The sequence below is a fragment of the Dipodomys ordii genome, unplaced genomic scaffold (assembly GCF_000151885.1).
Source record: "Dipodomys ordii isolate 6190 unplaced genomic scaffold, Dord_2.0 Scaffold14, whole genome shotgun sequence".
Classification (NCBI taxonomy): Eukaryota; Metazoa; Chordata; class Mammalia; order Rodentia; family Heteromyidae; genus Dipodomys; species Dipodomys ordii.
Window position 1 is genome coordinate 10,510,874 of NW_012267230.1, and position 22,226 is coordinate 10,533,099.

Here is a 22,226-nt window from a genome sequence, read left to right on the forward strand (position 1 = left end):
GGAGAGAGAGGGGGAGGAGGGGGAGGAGGGGGGAAGAGGAGAGGGGAGCAGGTGCACCAAGCCCGGGGCCTGGGGCTGCGCTGGTGGTCAGCAGGATGGGGGGGTCACGGGGACCCCAGGGTTGGGGCTGCCACCCGTCCCGCGTCCCCAGGCCCTGGTGGACGACACGGAGGATGTGTCCCTGGACTTCGGCAACGAAGAGGAGCTGGCCTTCAGGAAGGCGAAGATCAGGTACGTCTTGGAGACAGCGCTGCGGATGCGTTCCCTTCTTCCCTCGTTCCTGCACAGCGCAGACCCCCACCTGCGCCAGGTGCTGACCTGTGGACACCCCCCCCCAACCCCAACCCCAGCCACCCGAGCCTGCGGCCTGGGGGCAGGAAGGGCACGGATGGAGGAAAGGGTGGCATGGGAAGGCCTGAGCTGCGGCGGAAGGAGGAGCAGCAGCCATGGAGGCTCTGGGGGAAGGGTTCCCCGCCCCACAGCAAGGCCCAGCGGCTGTGAGAGGGTCAGCGGAGGCCAGCGGAAGGCCATGGGGCTGTGGGAGGGACGGTACTGATTGCTGGCAGGGTTGGCTGGCGCTGGACAGGCCGAAAGGCCTTTTGAGGCATTTCCCTTTTTGTGTTTGCACTGGAACTGGAGCTTGAGGTCTTCCTTGGCTTTTTTCTTTTTAAGGCTGGTGCTCTACCACTTGACCCATACTTCCACTTCTGCCTTTGTGCTGGCTAATTGGAGATAAGAGTCTCAGAAGTGTCTGCCCGAGCTGGCTTTGAACCAGGATCCTCAGATCATTCTGAGGAGCTAGGATTACAGGTGTGAACACCAGTGCCTAGATTCTCTCACCTGCTGGCTGACCGCCCTCCCTGCCTTTCCTTTCCCCCTCTTTTTTTTGTACACACACACACACACACACACACTTCCTGAGTCTTTTCCCAGTGAAGCTGCTTGTGAGGTCCACCTGGACCTCCACCTTTTGAGATACCTCCACATTTTGAGACCTTTGTTAAGTCAGCTCGCCATAAAAGAAACCTGGCCTCATGTATCCCCCTCAGTGTATTTCGGGGTCACTCTGCACCCTCCCTCAGGGACCATGATGGTCTTACAGGACTGTGGCAGAGAACTGGATCCAGGGCAAGGACGCTCAGGGAGCAGCTAGCTTCACGATTATCTCCCGTATGCCAGCCCCCGGCCAGAGGGCCATGCCCAGCCCAGGGGGTGAGGCCCCTGCCCCATGAAGTTGCTTTGGTTTCCTTGCTACACTCCTGCCATCTCAGGCCACACGTGTGCCTTGCAGGGTGCTTAGCAACAGTAGGCCTCTGCTCAGCAGATGCTTGTAGTCAAGGAAGTCCCCAGACATTGCCCAGTGTTTTCTGGGACACCTTCTCCCTCCTCGCTCCTCCTCGCTGAAAACAGTGGAGAGAGAAGAGTCTTCAGAACTCAGGGTTGGAAGTGCTGAGGCACGCAGGTGCTTAGTCCTTATCGTGGTTGGAGGAATAGTGGCAGCTGAGCCTGGGACTGAGGTTGGGGAGGAATTGGAGGGTTAGCAAGGGTGGCCATTGAACACAGGGGTCTAGAGGCAAGATCATGAGTTTTGGGTGTGGTGCAGTGGCTCACATCTGGAGTCTGACCCACTGAGGTGGTAGAGATCAGGAGGATCACAGGACTGGGTCAGGATGGTTACGTGCAGATTCTTTGTTGACATGGTGATGTTGAGGGAAGGTGAAATTGTGGGATGTACCTGGGGGTCCTGAGGTGGCTTTGTACAGGTGACCCCGCCTTGCTCCACCTCCACGCAGCTGACTGTGAGATGGAGCTGTTTAAACCAGCATGGCCTGGCCACAGGCTTGCTGGGCCCTGGGGACAGAGAGATGCTTCCTGCCCATCTTCCTGTCCCCACTGTCAGGTGACAGAGGTCCTGTGTGCTGGTGGGGGCTCTTTGGAGACCAGAAGAGCAGGTGTTCTTTCTCCTTGCTGGGCAGGCAGAGAAGATAGCCATGGTGTGTGTGTGTGTGTGTGTGTGTGTGTGTGTGTGTGTTCCCTCCATGGGCTTCTTACAATTCCTTCCCCTTTTGTTTTGACTTTAAAAAAACATTGTGTTTAGTTGGCTGGCTGTGGCTCACACCTATAATCCTAGCTATTCAGGAAACTGAGATTTGAGGATCACAGTTCAAAGCCAGCCCCGGCAGGAAAGTCCGTAAGACTCAAGCTTGACAAGATCCCTAGCTGAGAAAGAAACCAAAAACATAAAAAGGACTGGGAACATGGCTCAGGTGGAGAACACTTGTCTGGTAAGGTCCTGAATTCAGTTCCCCGCACTGCCAAAAAAGAAAAGATAACGTTTACTGTCTTCATGGTTTTTAGTCATGAAAGTCAGTAGTGTTCGGTGTGTTTGCACTGCTGTAAGATAGAATTTTTTTGTTTTGTAAAATTGGAACCCTTGGGCTAGGATGTCGCTCAGTGGCGACACACCTGCCTGACAAGTGCAGGTTCGATCCCTAGGACCGAAAAAGAAAATACAGTTGAAAAAATACCCCCAAACAATAAAACTGAAACCCGACACCCATTAAACAACTCTCCTGCCTGGGCCCCAAAACTGCCATTCTACTTCCTGTCACTAGGAAGCCACCACTCATTTGAGGAAAGTGGAATGCTATTTGTGCCGGTACTGGGGCTTGAACTCAGGATCTCCCACGCCCACTGAGGGTTTTTTTTTTTTTTCCCCAGCTGGCTGAGCTGCACTTCCACTTCTAGCTGGTTGATTTGTCTCATTGATTTGTCTGTCTAGGCTGGCTTTTAACAGCAATTCTCAAGAGCTCAGCCTCCCGAGTTGCTAGAATTACAGGTGTGAGCATCAGCACTTGGCCCTGGTGTGAATTGTTTGTCCTTCTGCCCTTGTGTGGCTGGCTTGCTTGACTTAGCATCGTATTCTTCAGGCTCCTGTTGTACCATGCTGAGTAGTATTCCATTGTATGATTGTTTTGCTTAGTTCTGTTGGTCTGGTCATCATGGCCAGCTCAGTACTGGGACTGAACTTGAGGCTTCATGTTTGCAGAGCAGGTGCTTTAGCCACTTGAGCCATCCCTCCAGCCCTCTTTTGGGTCAGTTATTTTTGAGATACGGTCCTCCTTTATGCCTGGGCTTGAGCTTTCCCATGTTGCTGGGATGACAGATGTGTGCCAGAGCCCCAGGATCTCCACCGCACCCCGAGCCCCAGCCCTGGTCCCCACACTACTCTGTCTGCTGTGTCCTTGGGCTGTGTTTGGCTGTGGAAGAGGTGTAGGAACTGAGAGCCCATGGCCACTGGTCACCTTGAGTCATGGGAATGGGGGAAGAGGGCAGGTGATTTCCAGACATTCTTGGTGACCAATTGCGTGAACCATGGCTACTGTCCCTGAAGGGTGATGGGGTCCCTGGGGAGAAAGAATCCTGACTCAGATCCCTCTGTTGGGGATTTGGGTTAGGAGTCGATGTCTTACATTGGTCTTTCAAGGCATCTGGAGTGATGTGGGACCCGAGGAGAGCTGGCAGGGCGAGGGGAGGAGGGGACAGGTGACAGTGCAGGTGATGGCTCGGCTGGCTGATCTAGGGACATTAGTTTGTCTCTGATTGCTGCACACACATGTGCACGCACACAGCATACTCCAACACTACTGAGAATCAGAATTGGGGGAGGGGGAGGTTCTTTATTGAGGATGGTGAAGGTGAGTTTACTATAACTGAGAACCCCTGACCCCTGTGCCTTTGGGGACCAAGTCACACTGGCCCCGGCTCTCAAATCTATTTTGCAAACAAAATAAAACAAAACACAGAAATATGACACGTAAGCAGGTCCCACCAAGAATTGACTTTAAGGAAGGTCCAATTACCAGGGAAAGGAACCCACAGAATGGGGGAACTGGACGAATTTCAGTTCTCTTTGATTGAGGCACACATTACAGATTTTGAAATTAACTCTTTCCATCCCAAAGGACTCAGTTTCCTTTTTCCCAGGTCCGGTTCACCCACTAGATTGCACAAGCGATGGGGAGGAGGAACAAGTTGCTCAAGGGGAACTTCTGCTCACAGTCGGGATGAAGCAGGGATGTCCGTCAGATCCCGGGGGGATTCCTTTGGGACCGTGAAGAACTGAAGTATTTCGTTCATACATTCATATATTCATTCAGGATTCAAATGAGGCTGGAGGCCAGATCACCCTTTGTTTGGGGATGGTGTATAGGCTGAGCCACGTAGGAGGCAAAGAGTCCCAGGGATGTTTCCTTAGTAAAGGCCAACTCAGCCGGCACTGGAGGAATCTCCAGTTCAAGACCATCTTGGGCTATGTCTTTAGACTCTGTGTCAGACAAGCAAGCAAACAACAACAAAATAAGGATGCAAAGAAAGACAGGATCCTCTCCAGTCTTTGGAGTAGGAAACTGAAGTCGCTCCTCCATCCTCCCCACCCCTCCTCTTCCACCTCTTCTAGTTGCCATGAGGTGAGCACACTCCTCCACCATAGGTTCTGCTGTTGTGGTGTTCACCCTTATCACAAACCCGCAGCCGTGGAATAAGAGAATGGGAGACCAAAGCCTTTGAAAGCAGGAGCCAATTACCTCTTTCCTCCTTTAAGTTGTTTCTCTTTGGTGTTTATTATAGGGGTAAAAAGTGGAATGTACTGCAAAGACAAGCTGGGCTCGGTAGTACACACCTGTACTTCCAGCTACTCGGGAGGTGGAGGGAGGATCAGAGGCTGAGGCTAGAAGTAAAATCAATCAATTAACAAACAAAGAAAAGCGCAGGGACATGGCTCTAGTGGGAGAGCAAGTTGCAAGTGAGAAGTCCTGAGTTCAATCCCCCGTAGCTCGTGCGTATGCACGCGCACACACATACATACACACACAAAGCCATTGTACACACAAAGCCAATCGACACTCTTCTGTGGGCTTTAAATCACTCCCAGCTGACTTAGAGCACTGAGAGATGTCCGTGCTAGGGCCACGGCTGTGATCTCGCAGTGCTTGGGGACAATGACAAGGAGAAAGGGCTCAGCCATTCCCCTGCCCCGGGATGGGGGTGGTGGGGAGAGGACATTTGGGCTGATTCCACTTTGTGGCAGTTTGGATCCTGGTGCTGTGAACTCTGGGCCCGCTTTCCATTCTGCTGGGGTGCCTGTCTTTGGAGAAGGCTGGCGTTCTGGCTGAGTAGTCCAAGAGCATCAGGAGGATGAGCACGGACTGTGCTCATGTGGCGATGTGCTCAGGCCCGCGACGCTGGCACGCTTCTGCCAGGCTTCCCAGCCTCTCTGCACTTGGGATGTCTCCTTAAAAAGAAGCAAAGAACAGAAACAAGGCGGGGAAGATATGGCAGCCAGAGGGAAGTCTGCCTGGCTATTTACTTCCATACACAATCCCCGTTTGTCTTTTGAGTAACAAGTGTGATTATTTTGCTGGCATCCACTCAGACAGCCCGGTGGCCCAGGGTGCCCATGCGGGACGGGGTAACCAAGTTGCGTGCTGTCACCAGCAGCAGGACCCCAGAGCCAGGTGGATGAACCCTCACTGTGGTTGAGAAAGGGGGATGGATCCGGCCCTGGGTTGGTGTGCCCCAACCCCCGAAGTTCTAAAGGGTTCATAAGCAATTCTCTTTGTTTTCCAAGTACTGGAGTTTGAACTCAGGGCCCAGGCACTGTCCCTGAGCTTTTCTGCTCAAGGCTACCACTGTGCCACTTGATCCACGGCTCCACTTGCAGCTTTTCTGTTAGTTAATTGGAGCTAAGAGTCTCACTGACTTTCCTTTCCCCAGGCTGGCTTTGAACCACCATCCTCAGCCTCCTGAGTAGCTGACAGGTGTGGGCAGCAGCACCTGGCTCACCTTTGTCAGTCCTTTCCTGCCTCATTCCTGGAGGCCGGCCAGCCTTGACCATGGAGTAGGGGCGGGTGTGTGCCTGCCCGGTCTCCTGGGGCTTGTGGTGAGGTGCGGATCCCAGGGGACAGGCAGAGCTGTCGCCGGGGTCTGGAGCTGCAGGGGACAGGCAGCTTCTGCTTCCTCCTTCCTCTTGACACTTGGGGTTCCCCTTCCTCCCCGTACCTTTATTTATAAGGTGAGCAGGCGCCACCCAAGAGCAAGTGGGTGTCTGGGATGGAGAAATAAATAGCAGTGCCTGAGTATGTTTTTAATCAGTGAGAAAAACATCGCCAGCTAACAAAGGACATGCAAATAGACTACACGCTCAGGTTCCTGTCTGTTCTCAAAAATAGCAAGTTGGGGGCTGGCCACAGCGCCGCGGCCGCCTCTGCGGACACAGCCCACGTGTCTCGCCGTGGCATCGTGGGCAGATTTGTTCTCCCATTCCACAGAGGAGCAGCCTGAGGCCCAAGCATGTTTTGCGGGCTCGGGGCTGTAATCCTGGCGAGGAGGATCTGGCTCCAGGCTTTCCCGGTGCCTCCCCAGCCCGGTGTGGGAGTTGGCATTTGTGCCCCACTTCTTTGTATGCTCTTTATTGTAAGAATACTGTACAGAGGGGTTACAGTTACATGCGCAAGGTACCCACTTCTTTTTTAAGAGGAACTGGTAAACCCAGAAGAAAGGACCTGTGCTCTGGAATTTTCACCCAGCTGCAATGACCAATTACTCAATTGGGGATTTTTAAATGTGAATTTTTTGTTGTTTTTTGAAAACCATGTGTGGGCCATGCACCCTGAGAGGCAATCTTGTCCCCAGGCAAGAACAAGGTTCAATTCTATGGCTTCTTTCTCTGTTCTTGCATTCAAATGCACACGAAAAGCAGAGAGAGCCATGAACTGGACATGGCCATTGCTAGACTTGGATCCCTGGATCTGACCAGCCCCTCACCTGATGTGGGAAATGGGTTCTAGCCACCCTCTCAGCAGCTGCTTCCCAGCAAAACAAGCCTGGAAGGAGTCTTAACTCCTCCTTGGACCTGTGCCACCCAGAATGTCACAGCCTTCCTGAGGGACTCGAGGATCGTGGCGTTGAGGACAGGCTATTTGATGAAGACTTTGGCTGGCGCTGGTCTTTAAAATCCACACTGCCAGTCAGGCGTGGTGATGCATGCCTGTAATCTCAGCACTCAGGAGGCTGAGGCGAGAGGACTGAGTGTGTGAGGCTAGACCTTGTTACATTGGGAGATTCTATTTCTGAAAATCCACCAGCCAGACAAAAAAGCCAACAGAAGACAAGAACAAATCCAGACTGCAGTTTCCAAAGCAATGAAGCAATTAAAGAGTAACTGTGTGTGTGTGTGTGCACACGCACACACGTGTGCATGTATACTGGTACTGGGGCTTGAACTCAGTGCTTAAGTGCTGTCTCTTAGCTTTTTCACCCAAGCCTAGGGCTCCACCACTTTGAGCCACAGCACCACTTCCAATTTTCTGGTGGTTCACTGGAGACAAAGAGTCTCACAGACTTTCCTGCCCAGGCTGGCTTCAAACTGTGATCCTCAGATCTCAGCCTCCTGAGTAGCTAGGATGACAGGCATGAGCTCTGGCACTGTTTGGCCTGCCCCTTGGCTCCGACTGAGGCGCCTCTGGGCTGTCCCCAGGCACCCGCTGGCCACCTTCTTCCACCTGTTCTTCCGAGTGAGCGCCATCGTCACCTACGTGGGCTGCGACTGGTTCAGCAGCAGCTTTGTGGGCTGCTTTGTCACCGTGCTGCTTCTCCTGGCCTTTGACTTCTGGTCGGTGAAGGTAAGACCGACTCCGTGGGACTCCGGGCTCTGCGGCTCAAGCTCGCTGTGCATGTGGGGCCCGCAGGGGCTTTGGGCTGAAGGGACTCCGTGCCATGTCGCTGGACACGAGGGTGGAGAAGCGCATTGTAGAGTGTTGAATAAAGGGCTCTGGGTATCCACAGTCGTGGTTTAGAATATGTACCATGAGGACGCGGACGCATATGTATGGTGTTTGATGTTGGGTTCTTGTTACACTTTCATATGATGCAACATATAAATAAGTTACTAGATGATTTTGGGGAGGGAAGGTATCTGCCACTTTTTTTTTTTCTAATACCAGAGTTTGAACTCAGAGCTTTGTGCTAGCCAGGCAGGCTGGCTGAGCCTGGCTAGCTTCACGGGGCAGGCATGAACTGCGATGCTCTTATCCATGCTTCCTATGAAGCTGGGATGACAGGTGTGTGTTACCACACCCAGCTGTACATTGGCTGCCAAGAGGTGTCTCAACTTTTGGCTCAGGCTGGCTTCAATCCAAGATCCTCTTGATCTCTGCTTCCTAAGTAGCTAGTATTTGCAGGCTTGAGTTGCCATGCCCGAACGAGTCTGTGGCTTTTTCAAGTCAGTTTCAAGGTTCAAAGCTGATCGGAAAAGCCAGCCCAAGTTTACCAGCTCCCACTGTGGCCAGTGGCTTCCTCAGGGGTCTTTTTGTCCATCTGCCTCAGAATGTAACCGGAAGACTTCTGGTGGGCCTACGGTGGTGGAACCAGATAGATGAGGACGGGAGGAGCCACTGGGTGTTTGAAGCCAGAAAGGTATGCTGCAAGTCAACGTGGCAGCATGGGGTCTGGGGAGACGCAGCGTGCAGTTGGCCTGGCTCCCCTGGAACTGCATGTATCTGGATACACACACACACACACACACACACACACACACACACACACACACACACTCCTACAGATCCCACCGGTGTGGGAGCTCTGTGAAACTCATGTCCACCCACAAAACCCGTGAGAGCCGTTCCGCCATCCTCACAGGCCTCCCCTCACCACGTGGCCACCACGGAGGCCGAGGCGCGCATCTTCTGGCTGGGTCTCATCATCTGCCCCCTCATCTGGATGGTGTTCTTCTTCACTACCTTGTTCTCCCTGAAGTTGAAGTGGCTGGTGAGGACGGCATCAAGCCCGTGGTTGCGGGGGCGAGGCGGGGCAGCGGGTGCGCTTCCCCCGCAGCTGAGCAGCTGCCTTGGCTCTGAGCGGCTGGCTTTGCTGTCCTGGCGCAGGCCCTCGTGGTGGCCGGGATCTCACTGCAAGCTGCCAACCTCTATGGCTACATCCTTTGCAAGATGGGCGGCGACAGCGACCTCAGCAAGGTGGCGGCCAGCTTTCTGTCGCAGACAGTGTTCCAGACGGTGCGTGACGGTCCCGCGCCGACGGGAGGCTTGTGGGGGAATCGCGGGTCCTTCCCCACCAGTGGGGCTGATAGGAAATACACACAATTGTCCATCTCAAACCCAAGGCTGCAGCCAGCTCCACATCGCCTCCAGAGCTGTCGTGGTCTCCCACGCTGAAATGTCCTCAACACTAGTTCCCACGGCCTCCCCAGTGGGGGTGCCCCCTATTCTCTACCCATGGTCTCGAGGGACCACTTAGACACCATGTCTGTCCTTTGCGGCTTCCCTTTGGTCTTAAGAGGAATCACAGGGGTTGTTCTGGTTTGGAGGGACAGGTGAGTGTGTCACAGATGGCTGGAGCCATCCTGAATGGAACGAGGCTGCAGAGGTCAGACCCACAGCCAGCAGGTCCGCGGCCTCCTGGCCAGTCGCTCGCAGCAGGAGCTCAGAACCATGCCGACTCTTCCCTTGCAGGCCTCTCCAGGGGACTTCCAGAAGCCGGGGCTCGGGCTAGAGATCCATCAGCGTTAGGTGAGCGTGCATCAGCCCCGGAGCTGGGAGCACCTGCTCTGAGGACCCAGCAGGGCGAGAGCCACGCTGCACAGGCCGCCTGGGAGCTCTGAGCGCCGCACCCTACCCCCCCCCCCCCGTCCTCACACAAGCAGGCTTGAAGGGAGAGGAGGGAGGGAAGAGAGGAGGGGGCTCCTCTCTGATCCGCTGCTCTCTGTTCCTGTGTCTCAGCCTTTATTCACACCTGTCTCTCAGGAAGCCTTGAGATTCGCTGGCATGTGAGCCTGGCCTGGAGATGACGATGTGTGGTAACACCCACCACACGCGGACCTCTGTCATATGGTGACTCGGGCTCCTCCAGAGATTTCTGACGGACCCCCAGCTGACCATGTGCACTGACCCCAGAGTGAAGCCCAGCATGAAGCTCTGCCTCCGCTAGATTCTTCGGATGGTGAGCATGGGACAGTTGTGGAAGCCACGCCCCTACCCTGTGCTTTCCCCCCCCCCCGCCCCTGCCCCCCAGGCTGCGTATCCTTAGAGGTCGGGGCCACAGGCAGGGGCTCCTGGTGGCTTCAACAGAGCAGCCTCCGTGGCCCTGTCCTGGGACTTCCAGAAGCAGGCCGCACAGGACAGGCTGGGAGAGATCTTTTATTTTACAATAACGCGCGCGCGCGCGTGTGTGTGTGTAAAGAGGGGGACTGAAGGCGCTCTGAGTGACAAACCAGCATCGGGTCCTCACACTGTCGGGCCTGAGCGATGCTGCTGGGGCCTGTGGCTGGAAATGGCTGGTCCTCACTGCACCCCGAGTTTCAGGAGCTGATGAGGTTCTCTCTGTGTGGCTGCTGGGAGGCGCAGAACTCCTGGATTCCTGGAAATCAGATGAGATGTGAGAGCTCACTGTCACCTCTGCCTGAAGCCTGAGGCCACCGCGGGGCTGTCAGCTGGATCTAGCTGGTTTGGGATTTTGTAGTGTGTTTTCAATGACTCCAATGAGAAGGACTTCCGTAAATTTCACCCTCTGTAAAGCCATGGATTTGTTCACAGCGCTGATGAGTGGGGACATGTCCCATGAGCCCCTCTCCCCCGCTGGGCACACCTGAGGCCCGGGGCGGCCACTGTGATTGTCAGTGTGACACCGCCTGCTCGCTCAGCGCGCTTTGCTCCTTTACATGCCCCGGCCGGAAGGTGTCTGCCAGCGTGAGGCTCAAACACTTACTTTGGATTATATTTCTGTAGGCTAATGTGGCTGGCGAATCTGGTGCTTCAACAAAAAAAGACTGGCCTTTGTCACAGCTCTTACCTAAAAGATAAGAGACACATGGGAGCCAGTGAGATCTCTGCAGCCAGGCTCTGGGGCTCTCTCTGTGCCAGGGTCGATGTGTGGGTGCCTGGGCCCGCCCCACTCGTGGAGCCCAAAGCTGGGCAAGAGCTGGGGTTGCCAGGACCTTGGCCAGGTGCCCTCCACACAGGCCCCCGGCTGCCATTTCTGCAAGTGAGCAGGGCTCTGGAGAAGTGATCTGAAACTTGGACAGGGGTGTGGTGGGGGTTCACATAGTAAGATCAGCAACCCAGCACAGGAGGAGAGCAGGACTAGTTCTCTAAGTAAAAGGATAATGACACCCATGGAATACAAGAGAAGATAGCAAAAGAGAGAGTCCAAACATCCTGGTGTGCTGGCAGCCATCCGTCCAGAACTGGGGGGCTGGGAAGGTGGCTCAGTGGTAGAGTGCTTGCCTTGCATGCATGAGGCCCTGGGTTCGATTCCTCAGCACCACATAAGCAGAAAAAGCCAGAAGTGGCGCTGTGGCTCAAGAGCTCTAGCCTTGAGCTGAAGAGCTGAGGGACTGTACCCAGGCCCAGAGTTCAAGCCCCACGACCGACCAAAAAAAAAAAAAAAAAAAACTGGGAACAATATGGCGTGTGTACATCCTTCAGGTCAACAGCAGCTGCCAGGACCCGGGGACCATGTGTGACCCCAGGGCACAGGGCGAGGGAGTGGCTGAGGTCGCCCTCTCTTCTCTCTACTCCAGCATGACATCGGGTCCCCTCGTGTCCTCTCAGGCATCTACCCCACTAAGTCTCCTGACCCCTAATCCTGTCTTAGACCTGCCTGAGGCAGAGACACGGCGTCCGGAGGAGCAGCTGCCCACAGGGCCTTCGGCTGGGGCCGGGCAGCATGGTGGCCTTGACTCGTTTCTCCTGTCACTTCTCTGCTGCGTGTGTCCTTTCCTCTCCAAGCCAAAACACTGACCACTGGCCCAGACCTGACGTGCATCTCTCAGTCCCTCTACCCTGACAGACAAAACTGACTCCTGTGCTTGGGTGCAGACCCAGCCTTCCCCACAGCCGCTTTGCCCTTTCCGGCCAGGACCCCCGCCCCATGCCAGCAGTGCAGCACACGGGCACAGCCGCCTCGCGCTTCCCCGGCGTGGCGGGCTCAGCTGCGTGAGCTCAAGCCTTCTCAGGCAGCCAGGGGTCAGGAGCGGAGGAGAGTGGGGGTGGAGGCAGGTCACCCTCTCTCAGGGCAGAACCCTTCAGAGCGCCAGACCTACTGTCTTGAGCACACAGGGGGTTAAAGAGCCTTTATTTTGTGTGAACACACCCCAGCTGTTCGGAGCCTCACACCTCCATGAGGTGGTCTCAAACCTACCCCAGCTGCCGTGGCCACTGCCTGTCCCCCTCTCCTGGGTGTCTCCCTTCCCTAGTGCCACTTCCAGTGTCCGAGAGAGTTGGCTTTGCTCTCCCAGGCCAGCTCCAGCAGCCCCTCACAGAGACTGCCCAATTAGGACATGTCTGCTTCAGTTTCCCCATTGCTCTGATGTGGCAGTCACACGGACAGCCTCTCAGGGTGGCAGCTGAAGCATGAGCTCCCGGGGTCTGGCTCTGATGCCCGCGGTTCCTCTGTGCCTGCCCCACGCCATGCCAGCAGGGCTGGGTGGGCAAGAAGACCCCACCCCGCTGTGCGGCACCCAGACTCACCCACCTATGTGCGGGTCCAAAGGCACCTTGCCGAGGAGAGGGGTGCCCAGGTCCTGGCACAGGGCCTCTGCACCCCCGGTCGTGGGAGGGAACACCTGGGATTCTTTCTGTGAGGACGGCAGAGGGGGAGGGAATTGTGAGGCGGCGGCCCCCAGCTGGACCCCGACACTGCCATGCCAGCACTCTGCTTCAGTGAGCCGTCCAGGATCGGGCCGGGGGCTGGGGGCCAGGAAGTGGGGTCTGTGCGGCCCCCACGCCCACCCTCACCTTGCACTTGGGGCAGACGAAGCTGCTCATGTTCTCCACCACCCCGATGATGGGCAGCTTCACCTTGCGGCAGAAGCTGATCTCCTTCCGGACGTCCTGGAGCGAAACCTCCTGCCGAGGCCAAGTAGACAGTGAACCTGGCGTGGCGGGGCAGATGGCCGGCGGCACCCTCTCCACGGTCTCGCGGGGAGCCGTCTGTCCCTGGCCACCCTGGCGTCGCTCACCTGGGGGGTGGTGAGGACCACCGCCCCATCGATATGCGCTGCGGCCAGATACTGGACCACCGAGAGGTGCTCGTCAGAAGTGCCGGGCGGGGTGTCCACGATGAGGTAGTCCACGTCTCCCCAGTCCACGTCACGCAGGAACTGCTTGATCATGCCTGGAAGGGAGCGGAGGCCGCTGCCGGGGAGAGCACGTGTGCCTGGCTCTGTGCCCCGCAGCAGCGCTTCCCCATGGGCAGCTCCAGCCTGGAACCAGACACGTCTGGCTGCCCACAGTGAGGCATCTGGGGCACATCTGGCCCCCGCAGCACTGACAAGACTGCACAACTCTCCCCAGCACACCTACGCGCTCTCCCCAGCACTGCTGAGCCACCAGAAAACCCACTACAAGTAGTCCCAGGGGCTTGGAGACCAACACAATAGAAATTAAAAATTGTATAAAAGGTTGGGTCAGCCTCAAGGCTCTGCTCAACCCAGAAGACAGGGGCAAGCAGAGGCATAGAAATGACTGGTGACACACGGGCCTAACCTGTGTGGGGCCTGCCCCCCCCCCAGCCCCCAAGGTAACAAGACAATGAGAAGGACCACAGAGCCCCGCAGGTGACATGGGACAGGAGAGGCAGCAGGTGACAAACCGCTTTTCTTGGGTCCCCTCCAGATGACAGCGTCGTCAGGGCTGCTGAGCAGGAAACCCACGGACATCACCCCCAGGTTGTCCTCCACGTACTGCAGGGGACAGCAAAACTCACTTCACCCAGAGCCGCACGGGGCCACTCCCATGCCCTACCCGGGGCCTGGCTGACAAAACTGCTCAGGGACTCGATGCCACCCTGCCCAGGGCACCGTCCCGTCATCTCCTTAGCCGCTTGGCAAGGCTGGCAGCCAGGGCCCTGGGCTGCCAATTTTAGCCTATTATTTCCCAGGGTTTCAACTGGGCCTGGGGCTTGCTAGCCAGGCACTCTTCCACTTGAGCCACGCCTCTAGCTCTCCTTGCTTTTGTTCTTTTCCATATAGGGTCTTCAGCCTTTATGCCCAGAGCAGCCTGACTGCAGTCTTCCTGTTTATGCCTCTCATAAAGCTGGTAGCACAGGCACACACCACCACACCCACCTGGTTGATTGAGATTGGGAGTTAAGTTCACTTTTTCCTGGGTTGGCCTCGAACTGTAATTCTCCCAATCTCTGCGCCCCGTCTCCCACCAAGTAGTTGGGATCAGAGGTGTGGGTCACCCTGCCCACATAGTTCTTTGAAGTTTTACTGGAATGCAACTGATATTTAGTCATGTTTCTTTCCAGCTACGCCAGCAAAGAATATCGGTCTATGAGCTACAAGTATTTACTGTCTGCATCCCTTGATTGACAGTTTGGCAATTCTGGTTTTAACAACAGCCCCAGACCCCAAAAAGTACCTCGTAAAATCTGAGGCCTAACCCACAGGTAAGTGTAGACAAATGCCGCCAACGTGCTGTACAGCAGCGTGACGTCACTGACATACGTGTCACTACTTCACAGTCAGGCAGGGAGGGGGGACTCACCACAGGAGACCAGCCCGAGCCGCTCTGGTGAACCTGCGTGAACACAGCATGGCATCTGCATGAGCCACACCAGGCCTCCACACATGAACGTGTCATCTGAAGGGGGCCATGTCCTCAGTCCAAAGCACTGCAAGAGTCTTTCTGGGGCTCTGGTTCATTCTAGTGGGGAACCAAAACTTCCCAAGCTCAAATGTGACTCTTGAGTCTGTGAGGTGTTTAAAGGAACCAGAGAAACTGGCTGAGGGTTGCAGCGCTGACTGTGGGACGCCTGCGTCTTCGTGGTGCAGGGATGAAGGGAACTGCTCTGGCGGCACCGCTGGCCCCAGGCCTGGCCCGAGAGCAGTGTGTGCTTTGGCGTTCTGTGCTGCCCCCAGCGGGGCCTCTTGTTTATGAAACTAGCACAGAAGCAACGTCAGATTCCACATCACTCTTGGGAATTGTGCTTTATAATTTTTCATGATTGGTTATGTAGTCCAGGCTAGCCTTGAACTCAAGATTCTCCTGCCTTAGACTCCTAAGTACTGAGATTATAGGCGTACACCATCACACCCAGTGAAAATTATGCTCCTTTAAGCCCCATAGAACAGTGAAAACTAAAGGTCTGATTTTAAATCTTACTTTTTAACAGCTTTCCTGAGACACGCAGAACACACCATACAATCTGTGCGTGGATAGCGTTAGTGGCTGCTGTATATTCGTAGAGCTGCGTGCCCACACCACAAGCAACGTGAAGCCATCAACTTCTGTGCCTCCAACAAGAAACCATGCCCCCAGCCTCCCTGCATCCCCAACACAAGTGACCCCAAATTTGCTCGGTCTCTACCAATTTGCCTATTCTGCACATTTCATATATCTAGAATCCTATGATCTATGGGCCTTTATGACTGATTTTAAAGTCTTATTTACAAAGACAAAAACCTACTCCCTTTTTATTTATAGTTGTTTCCTAAGTCATAATGTGCAAGGGCAAACGTGGTGGCCCCGCAGCACAGAATTGCTTCCTTTCCTTTTACTTCTCTGTCAGCGTCTTGCTACGTTGCCCAGGCTAGCTTCCAACTCCTGTGCTCACACCATCTTCCTGCCTTGGCCTCCTGAGAAGCTGGGATTACAGGCATGTACTACCATGCACATTTAAATGCTCCCACTTATCAAATACTTAGTTGATACCCATGTTAGGTGGACAGAAAATGTGTTCCTGATGGAGCAAGAGATGGAGGACATTTGGATCCTGCTTTTTCACTTGGCAATGGTTGGCGTCCCTGCCCTCTAACATCCTCCATGCCACCAGGACTGGCCACATTGGCCTCCAGCAACCCTCCCAGGGCCAAGGACAGGGCAGTTGTATCAGACTCCTGCCCCTCAGCACCCCCGCCCACCTTCCATGCACAGCTGAGGACAGCTTCCCAGCGGGGAGGGCCGGCCTCTGCATGCTGCTGGCCCTGTCCTTGCCTGCGTCACTCCCCAGCCCCCAAGTCTCAGTTCCCCAGGGGAGACCACAGCACAGAAAGTTTCCCTGGCTTCCGGAGACAGACGGCAGAGCCCGGCCCCAGTGTTTGTGGAGAATTTCCGCCTCTCACTTCTGCATTTCGCTGCCGTTTCCCTTCCTGAGAAGGCAGGGGAAGCAGGGCTCCATATCCACTTCTGCCCCCCGCCTCGCTGCTGCTGAAGGCCATGGCTGCTGCTACACACAGGCGTAAGTGCGACATTTGTCCTCTAAGACAATGGGCCTTACCTGTTCTCCTTCCAGCCCCATTATCTTGGGAATCGACGGTCCACAGATATCGATGTCCAAAAGAGCAACCTGGGGATGGATGATGCCAGGGGTTACAAAACTCATGGAACAGAGGGGAAAACAGAGAGCGAGGGAAAGGGGGACAGTGTCCAAAAGGGAATATACCTGACTTTACCTGCCTTATGTAACTGAAACCCCTCTGTAAGTCACCTTTATAAAAACAGTTAAAAAATAAAAGTAAAAACTTGCCAGGGACCAGTGGCTCACACCTGTAATCCTAGCTACTTAGGAGGCCGAGATCTGAGGATTGTGGTTCAATGCCAGCCCAGGCAGAAAAGTCCGTGAGACTCTCATCTCCAATGAACCCCAGAAAAAGCTGAAAGTGGTGCTGTGGCTCAAGTGGTAGCGTGCTAGCCTTGGGCAAGGAGCTTAGGGATAGCACCCACCCAGAGTTCCAGGCCCAGGCCCGGCAAAAAAAAAAAAAAACACACAAAAAGAAACCAAGAAACACTTCATGGAACATACAGTGGAGGGGGAGGCAGGGAGAAGGCAGGAGGAAGCTGGGCTAACGTGGAGCACTTGGAGGTCAGGAGTGATAGAACACGGCCCTGCCAGGTCACCGACGCATGGTTCAAAACTCCCAGTGGTCATCGTATTGTGGGGTAAGGCCATGTGACCACTCAACTTCAGCCCATTTACTACCTGGGCACAGGCATTACCGTCTCTGCTTTACACATGAGGAAACAGGCCCACAGATGCCCAATGCCCCGTTCCATGGGAGAGGAAGAAAGCTGGGCTTAAATCCCAGTCTGCAATATGAGGGCTCTTTCTCCCTCCCTGCAGGGTCTGAAAGGAGGCAAGAGACCCCAGCCCAGCTCCCACCAAGTCCCATTCTCAAGAGAAACTTAAGGGAGCAGAGTGCTCACTGGGGGCTTAGGCTCTGTCTCAGGAGATGCTGTGGCCCACACCCTCCACGTAGGGCTGAGGAAGGTCTGAGAAGGCCTTCAGGGGCTGGGCGAAGGGCAGGACCAGTCAGTATTCATCTCCACAACGGGGATGTCTCACATCAAAGGGAAGCACCCCGGCTAACTTTGTACCTTGCCTCAGGTTTGTTTCTTGCTTCTCTCTGTAATCTCCCTGCGTGCCTGGCAAAGCTGCGGTCTGGACCCCACTCCCCCCAGCTCCCGTGGGTCTCTTGTGCCCTCTGGCCAGACCCAGGTGTGGACAGGGCTTCGTTCTCACCTGTTTATCTCAAACTTCAGGGGCCATCTCACATAAGTGCCTCAGACCTGGGGGAGGTGTGGCCATCATGGTGACCCCAGCAGGCCTTTCCCAGTCCCACGCTTCCTTCTGGAAACAACTACATCCGTTTCCTTCCAAGGATGAGCACACCCACACCACAGCAGGGAAATGAGCAATCCACAGATGGTGTGCTCTTCCTCTGGAGACTGGAATGGCTTCTGGCCAGTTCTGTACCCAGATCACTGGCCTAGACCCGTTACATGTGCCGCTCAGCAGGACCTGTGATTGCTTCCCCTCCTGTCTGAGCCAGGCTGCCGAGCCCTGGCCTATAGCAGTCAGAATCGCTTCTCCCTTCAGGGGAGCTGACAGCAAGATGAGGCCTCGCCAGTTAGGTGGGGAGTGAGACAGTGGGGGCAGTCAAAACCCTAATCTGTCCTTTACCCAGCACTCCCAAACCGTACTTAGGAAGACAAAGGGTTCTAGTGCTAGTCTCCCGAGGCTGTGTCATCTCATACGAGATTGCTGCCTAACTAAAAGGACAGGGAGATTTGGACTTATTCTGCACGAGCTCTGTGCGCATATGCGCGCGCATGCGCACGCGCACACGCACGCGCACACACACACACACACACACACACACAGAGTCACTGTCTTTGCTTTCCTCAGAGTGGGGTAGCAGCGATGGCTATTAAGTCATTCATGGAGTCCTTGCTATCAGCAGGCACACATCTCCCTTATGGCCTGAACCCATTTCACATGTGGCAAGGCAGAGATAGAGACAGCCTGAGCAGCTGCCCAGGTCATGGCTGTGGTTTGGAGAAGCTGTGACATGACCCACCACACCTCCACTACACAGCTGTCACCCAGAGAGCAGCAATGGGCGCCACAAGCGTTCCTGCTACTGTGCACTTGAACAGAACCAAACATTTGTCCAGAAGAGCCAAATAGGAAGCACTCTATGGGCAACATCAAGGCTAGTATGGAGTACTTACGTAACAATTTAAGAGCAATCACTTAGAAATGTAAGCACTGATTGTAGCTTGGAGGAGATGGTGAGTTGGATTTAGCCCAATGAATACAGTTTGCAGACTTTTGGCTTAGATAACAGCCACATGAGGTTAAAGTATTGAAGAGTCTGAGCACAACATAGGAAGTTACAGACTGTGAGGAGAAATGGACCCTTGCAGTCCACGTTCCTGGCTGGAAAGCCCAGGGAAACGGCTCAGCCAACCACCCGACTGTTTCTTGTTCTCCACAGGGGCGGGGATGGTGAAAAAGGCCCAGTGTACTTAGTGTAAGGAACCCCTTCTCCGCAAGACATCATGACCCTCATCCCTGGGCCCCACCTGCGTGTTTTCATCTTCAGCGAGGCCATGGGCGAGGTGAGCACTGAAAGTGCTTTTCCCGACACCGCCTTTCCCAGACAACACCAAGACTTTGTGTTTCACAGTCTTCATTTTCTCTTTGATCTCCTCTATGGCTGCAAAGAAAGCAATTCAGGTAATGAAGTCCCTGCCTGAGTCACTGAGTGTCATTCCCCCTGAGAGCAGGAAGTGTCACAGTCCTAGGGACTGTTTCAAAGGATCCTGCGTGAGGTGCCACTTTGTCGAGTGTGGGAAGGAAACGAGACTAGCATCACATCTGAACTCTTACCTGCTGGTTTCTGGGTTTGTTTCATCCACTAGAACAGGAACCCAGGAGGATGGGGGCTGTCTAAAGGAAGCTGCCACCTGTTGTCCTTTCAGTTCCTGAACAGAACCTTCCAGATGCTAAAGGTTCACAACCTGGGCAAAATTCCCTAGGGGACCCAACTGTCAACATCTAAAGACATTCATGGAGTGTCACTGCAGGGGGTGCTGCTGACATCTAGTGGTAGAGGTCAGGGGTGCTCTAAATGTTCTATAGTGCACAGGACAATCAATACCTTGTAACAAGGAATGGTCAGGTCGGAAACACCAGAAACTGGTGCTCAGGATGAGAAATCCTGGTAGGTTTGTCATAAGGACCTGTCACCTGTCCTCACTTACTGTGCTTTCAATCTTCCATCTGATTTCAAATCCTTCCAATGACAACAGAATTATTTTTCTCACTATTTTTGATGAGGATCAGGAGGTTAAGAGAGGTTAAGACCCTTGTTCACGGTCAAGATCCAATCTCTTTGAACTCCTTCAAGATTCTTCTCCCAAAGCCAGACACCAATGAGTGGCTCACTCCTGTCATCCTAGCTATTCAGCAGGCTGAGATCTGAGAATCTCCCTTCAAAACCAGCCAGCCAGCCAGATTCTTATCTCCAATTAACCAGAAAAAGCCGGACAGAGGTGTGGCTCAAGTAGTAGACGGCCAGCCATGAGTGGAAAAGCCAAGCAAGAGTGCATGGCCCTGCATTCAAGTCTTTCTGCTGTTGAGGCAGGGTGTCCCTATGTAGGCTAGGGTGGCTGATAATTTCCAATCCTTCTGCCTCAGCCTCCAAAGTGCTGGGATTACAGGTGTGCACTATGACATCTGGCTTGCCTTCCTGCTTTTTTCAAGACCCTCAGATTCTCAAAATCGATCCTTCTGGGTACTTTTTCTTTCTTTCTTTTTTGTGTGTCAGTCGTGGGGCCTGAACTCTGGGCCTGGGCGCTGTCCCTCAGCTCTTCAGCTCAAGGCTGGTGCTCTACCACTTTGAGCCACAGTGCCACTTCCAACTTTTTCTGTGTATGTGGTGCTGAGGAATCGCACCCAGGGCCTCATGCATGCAAGGCAAGCGCTCTACCACTGAGCCACCTTCCCAGCCCCCTTCCTGGTACTTCTTGCCACTGTGATTTATTTATTCTCTTGCTGGACACTGGGATTCGGTACCTTTCATTTACCGCTCAGGCCCCGCCCCCATTTCCGCTCTTTTCCCCGCCTTTCTCTTTAAAAACCACGCCTCCCACGACATAGTACCTGTCATTCATCCTCCATGTCCCGCCCTCTCATTACCGACGCGATCTCCCCCCCCTCCCCCCCCACACACCCCGCCTCTTCCGGGCCCGAGGCTTTCACTTCCTGTGGCGGCCTTGCCCCTTCCTCACCCGGGTCCGGGGCGGCGCCGGCTCCGGAAGCACACAGCCGCTGGTTGGGGCATCCCTGACACGAGGCCCCGCGGCCCGCCTGGGCACTATCGGCCCCGGGACAACCTGCGCAGAGACAAAGTCACGGTTAGAGCCGCTCGCTGCCCTCCGGCCCTGCCGCGCACGCCCGCCGCGCCAGCTCACCGTCAGGCGCCTCCTCCATTCTGCCGCTCTGGTCGCCGTCGCGCCCACCGGAACCCGCGGCGGTGCACTTCCGCCTCGCGGGCCCAATCTACCGCTCGGGCCGCGCGAAATAAGTCTGGGAAACTAAGACTGCGCACGCGCACACCTCTTGCAGAGTGGGCGTGGCCCTCCCGGGCAGCTGGGCTGGGGCCGGGTAGCTTAAATGCTTGTGGCCCAACAAGCGTAACGTTGGTGCGGCTCTGTTATCTCACAGCCAACCTGTATTCCTGTTTCCTCAGAGGTTCCAAATCCAGGAGTACTTGTTAGGTCTCTTCAGCCTCCTTTTTAATCTCTATTATCCTGGTACATTCCTGTTCATGATTAACTTTTTCATTAAAAATTGTTTTTTCACTATGGATTCGTGGGTGGTGTTGGTTTGTTTTTGCAGTATTGGGGGTTTAAGTCAGGGCTTCAAACTTGCCAGGTGGACATCCTCCTACTTGAATCATTCTTCCAGCCTTTTTGTTTTGTGCTGATTAAACTCAGGGCCTTGTGCTTGCTAGGCTGGTGCGCTTATCATTTGAGTCCTGCCTCCAGCCTAGCTTTTTTTTTCTGGTTATTTTGGAGATGGAGTCTCACAGGCTTTTTTGCCCCAGCAAAAAACAAAAACACCCAGTGCCTCCATCCTTGATCTCAGCACCTGAGTAGCTAAGATGACAGGAGTGAGCGACCACACCTGGTTTAAACTCTGTGTTTACAACACACTATTCTATCATTTATGTTTCAGGATAAATTATTCTTTCTGGCCAGCTGCCACCACCACCCTCAGATTTGGCCAGGGAGGCCTTTTCAAGGACTCTTCGATGTCCTTTTGATGCCAGCCCACCTTTTGGGAGCTTTGTCTTGCTTTCTGAAGCAAAGAGCACTTGCAGGCTCTCTGGCTATTATTGCTGCAGCTATTCCTCCCAGAGCCTGTTTCTTTTAGGGAATGGTGTTGAGAAACCACAGTCCTCTTACCGCATGTTCTCTGCTGTTGGTGCATCAACGTTTGCTGCTTTGCACAGTCTAAAGACTGCATAACTTCTCTCCACAACAGCTCTACGGACAGAGAGGAGCCTAGTCACTACATAGGGAAGGGTCAGCTTCCAGTCACTACAGCATTTTGTTCAGACCTCCTATTTGCGGGCTAGTGTGTGTATGTTTGTTTTAAGTGAACTTCCTCATGTCTGTCCCTTTAGTCCTATCTGTTAGGCTTTACTGTCTCCATTTTTGGTTGAGGAAACTGAAATTTAATATAAACTACTCCCTTCAAGTCACATGCCTGGGTGGGAATGTGAGTGGTGTGTGTGGTGGTGTGTGCTCATGTGTGTCTACATTGAGCGCCCGCTGACCTAGAGTGCAGTCTCACTCGCTACAGAATCTAGTCTTGTAACTACAGTGTGTTGAGTGCTACAACAGTGGAGTACGCGA

At 54.4% G+C, this 22,226-nt stretch overlaps 2 protein-coding genes across 4 annotated transcripts in view; one reads left to right on the forward strand and one right to left on the reverse strand.

The window, feature by feature from the left end:
- The window catches only part of Tvp23a (trans-golgi network vesicle protein 23 homolog A (S. cerevisiae)), a 22,655-nt gene extending 7,319 nt beyond the window's left edge, over positions 1-15,336 (forward strand). The window contains exons 4-12 of the mRNA XM_013011212.1: positions 95-231; positions 7,538-7,682; positions 8,386-8,475; positions 8,698-8,826; positions 8,943-9,071; positions 9,528-9,584; positions 9,819-10,014; positions 14,326-14,466; positions 15,193-15,336. Coding sequence (XP_012866666.1) covers positions 95-231; positions 7,538-7,682; positions 8,386-8,475; positions 8,698-8,826; positions 8,943-9,071; positions 9,528-9,584 — 687 coding nt within the window. The 3' untranslated portion in view covers positions 9,819-10,014; positions 14,326-14,466; positions 15,193-15,336. The remainder of the gene's footprint in view (positions 1-94; positions 232-7,537; positions 7,683-8,385; positions 8,476-8,697; positions 8,827-8,942; positions 9,072-9,527; positions 9,585-9,818; positions 10,015-14,325; positions 14,467-15,192) is intronic.
- Nubp1 (nucleotide binding protein 1) lies at positions 10,194-21,078 on the reverse strand. 3 transcript variants are annotated; one of them, XM_013011621.1, is made up of 11 exons: positions 20,778-21,074; positions 20,595-20,699; positions 18,885-19,018; positions 16,297-16,365; positions 14,565-14,597; positions 13,666-13,756; positions 13,034-13,188; positions 12,810-12,920; positions 12,547-12,649; positions 10,780-10,863; positions 10,194-10,431 (listed from the first exon to the last, which is right to left on the reverse strand). In XM_013011621.1, exons 1-11 carry the CDS (start codon positions 20,794-20,796, stop codon positions 10,373-10,375), a joined length of 963 nt encoding a protein of 320 aa, XP_012867075.1. In that variant the 5' UTR covers positions 20,797-21,074; the 3' UTR covers positions 10,194-10,372. The 3 variants fall into 3 exon arrangements, with proteins under 3 accessions (XP_012867075.1, XP_012867076.1, XP_012867077.1); XM_013011622.1 differs by lacking the exons at positions 20,595-20,699; positions 20,778-21,074 and adding an exon at positions 19,192-19,799; XM_013011623.1 differs by lacking the exon at positions 10,194-10,431 and having other exon boundaries at positions 10,812-10,863; positions 12,543-12,649; positions 20,778-21,078.
- Between the last annotated feature and the right edge of the window lie 1,148 nt (positions 21,079-22,226).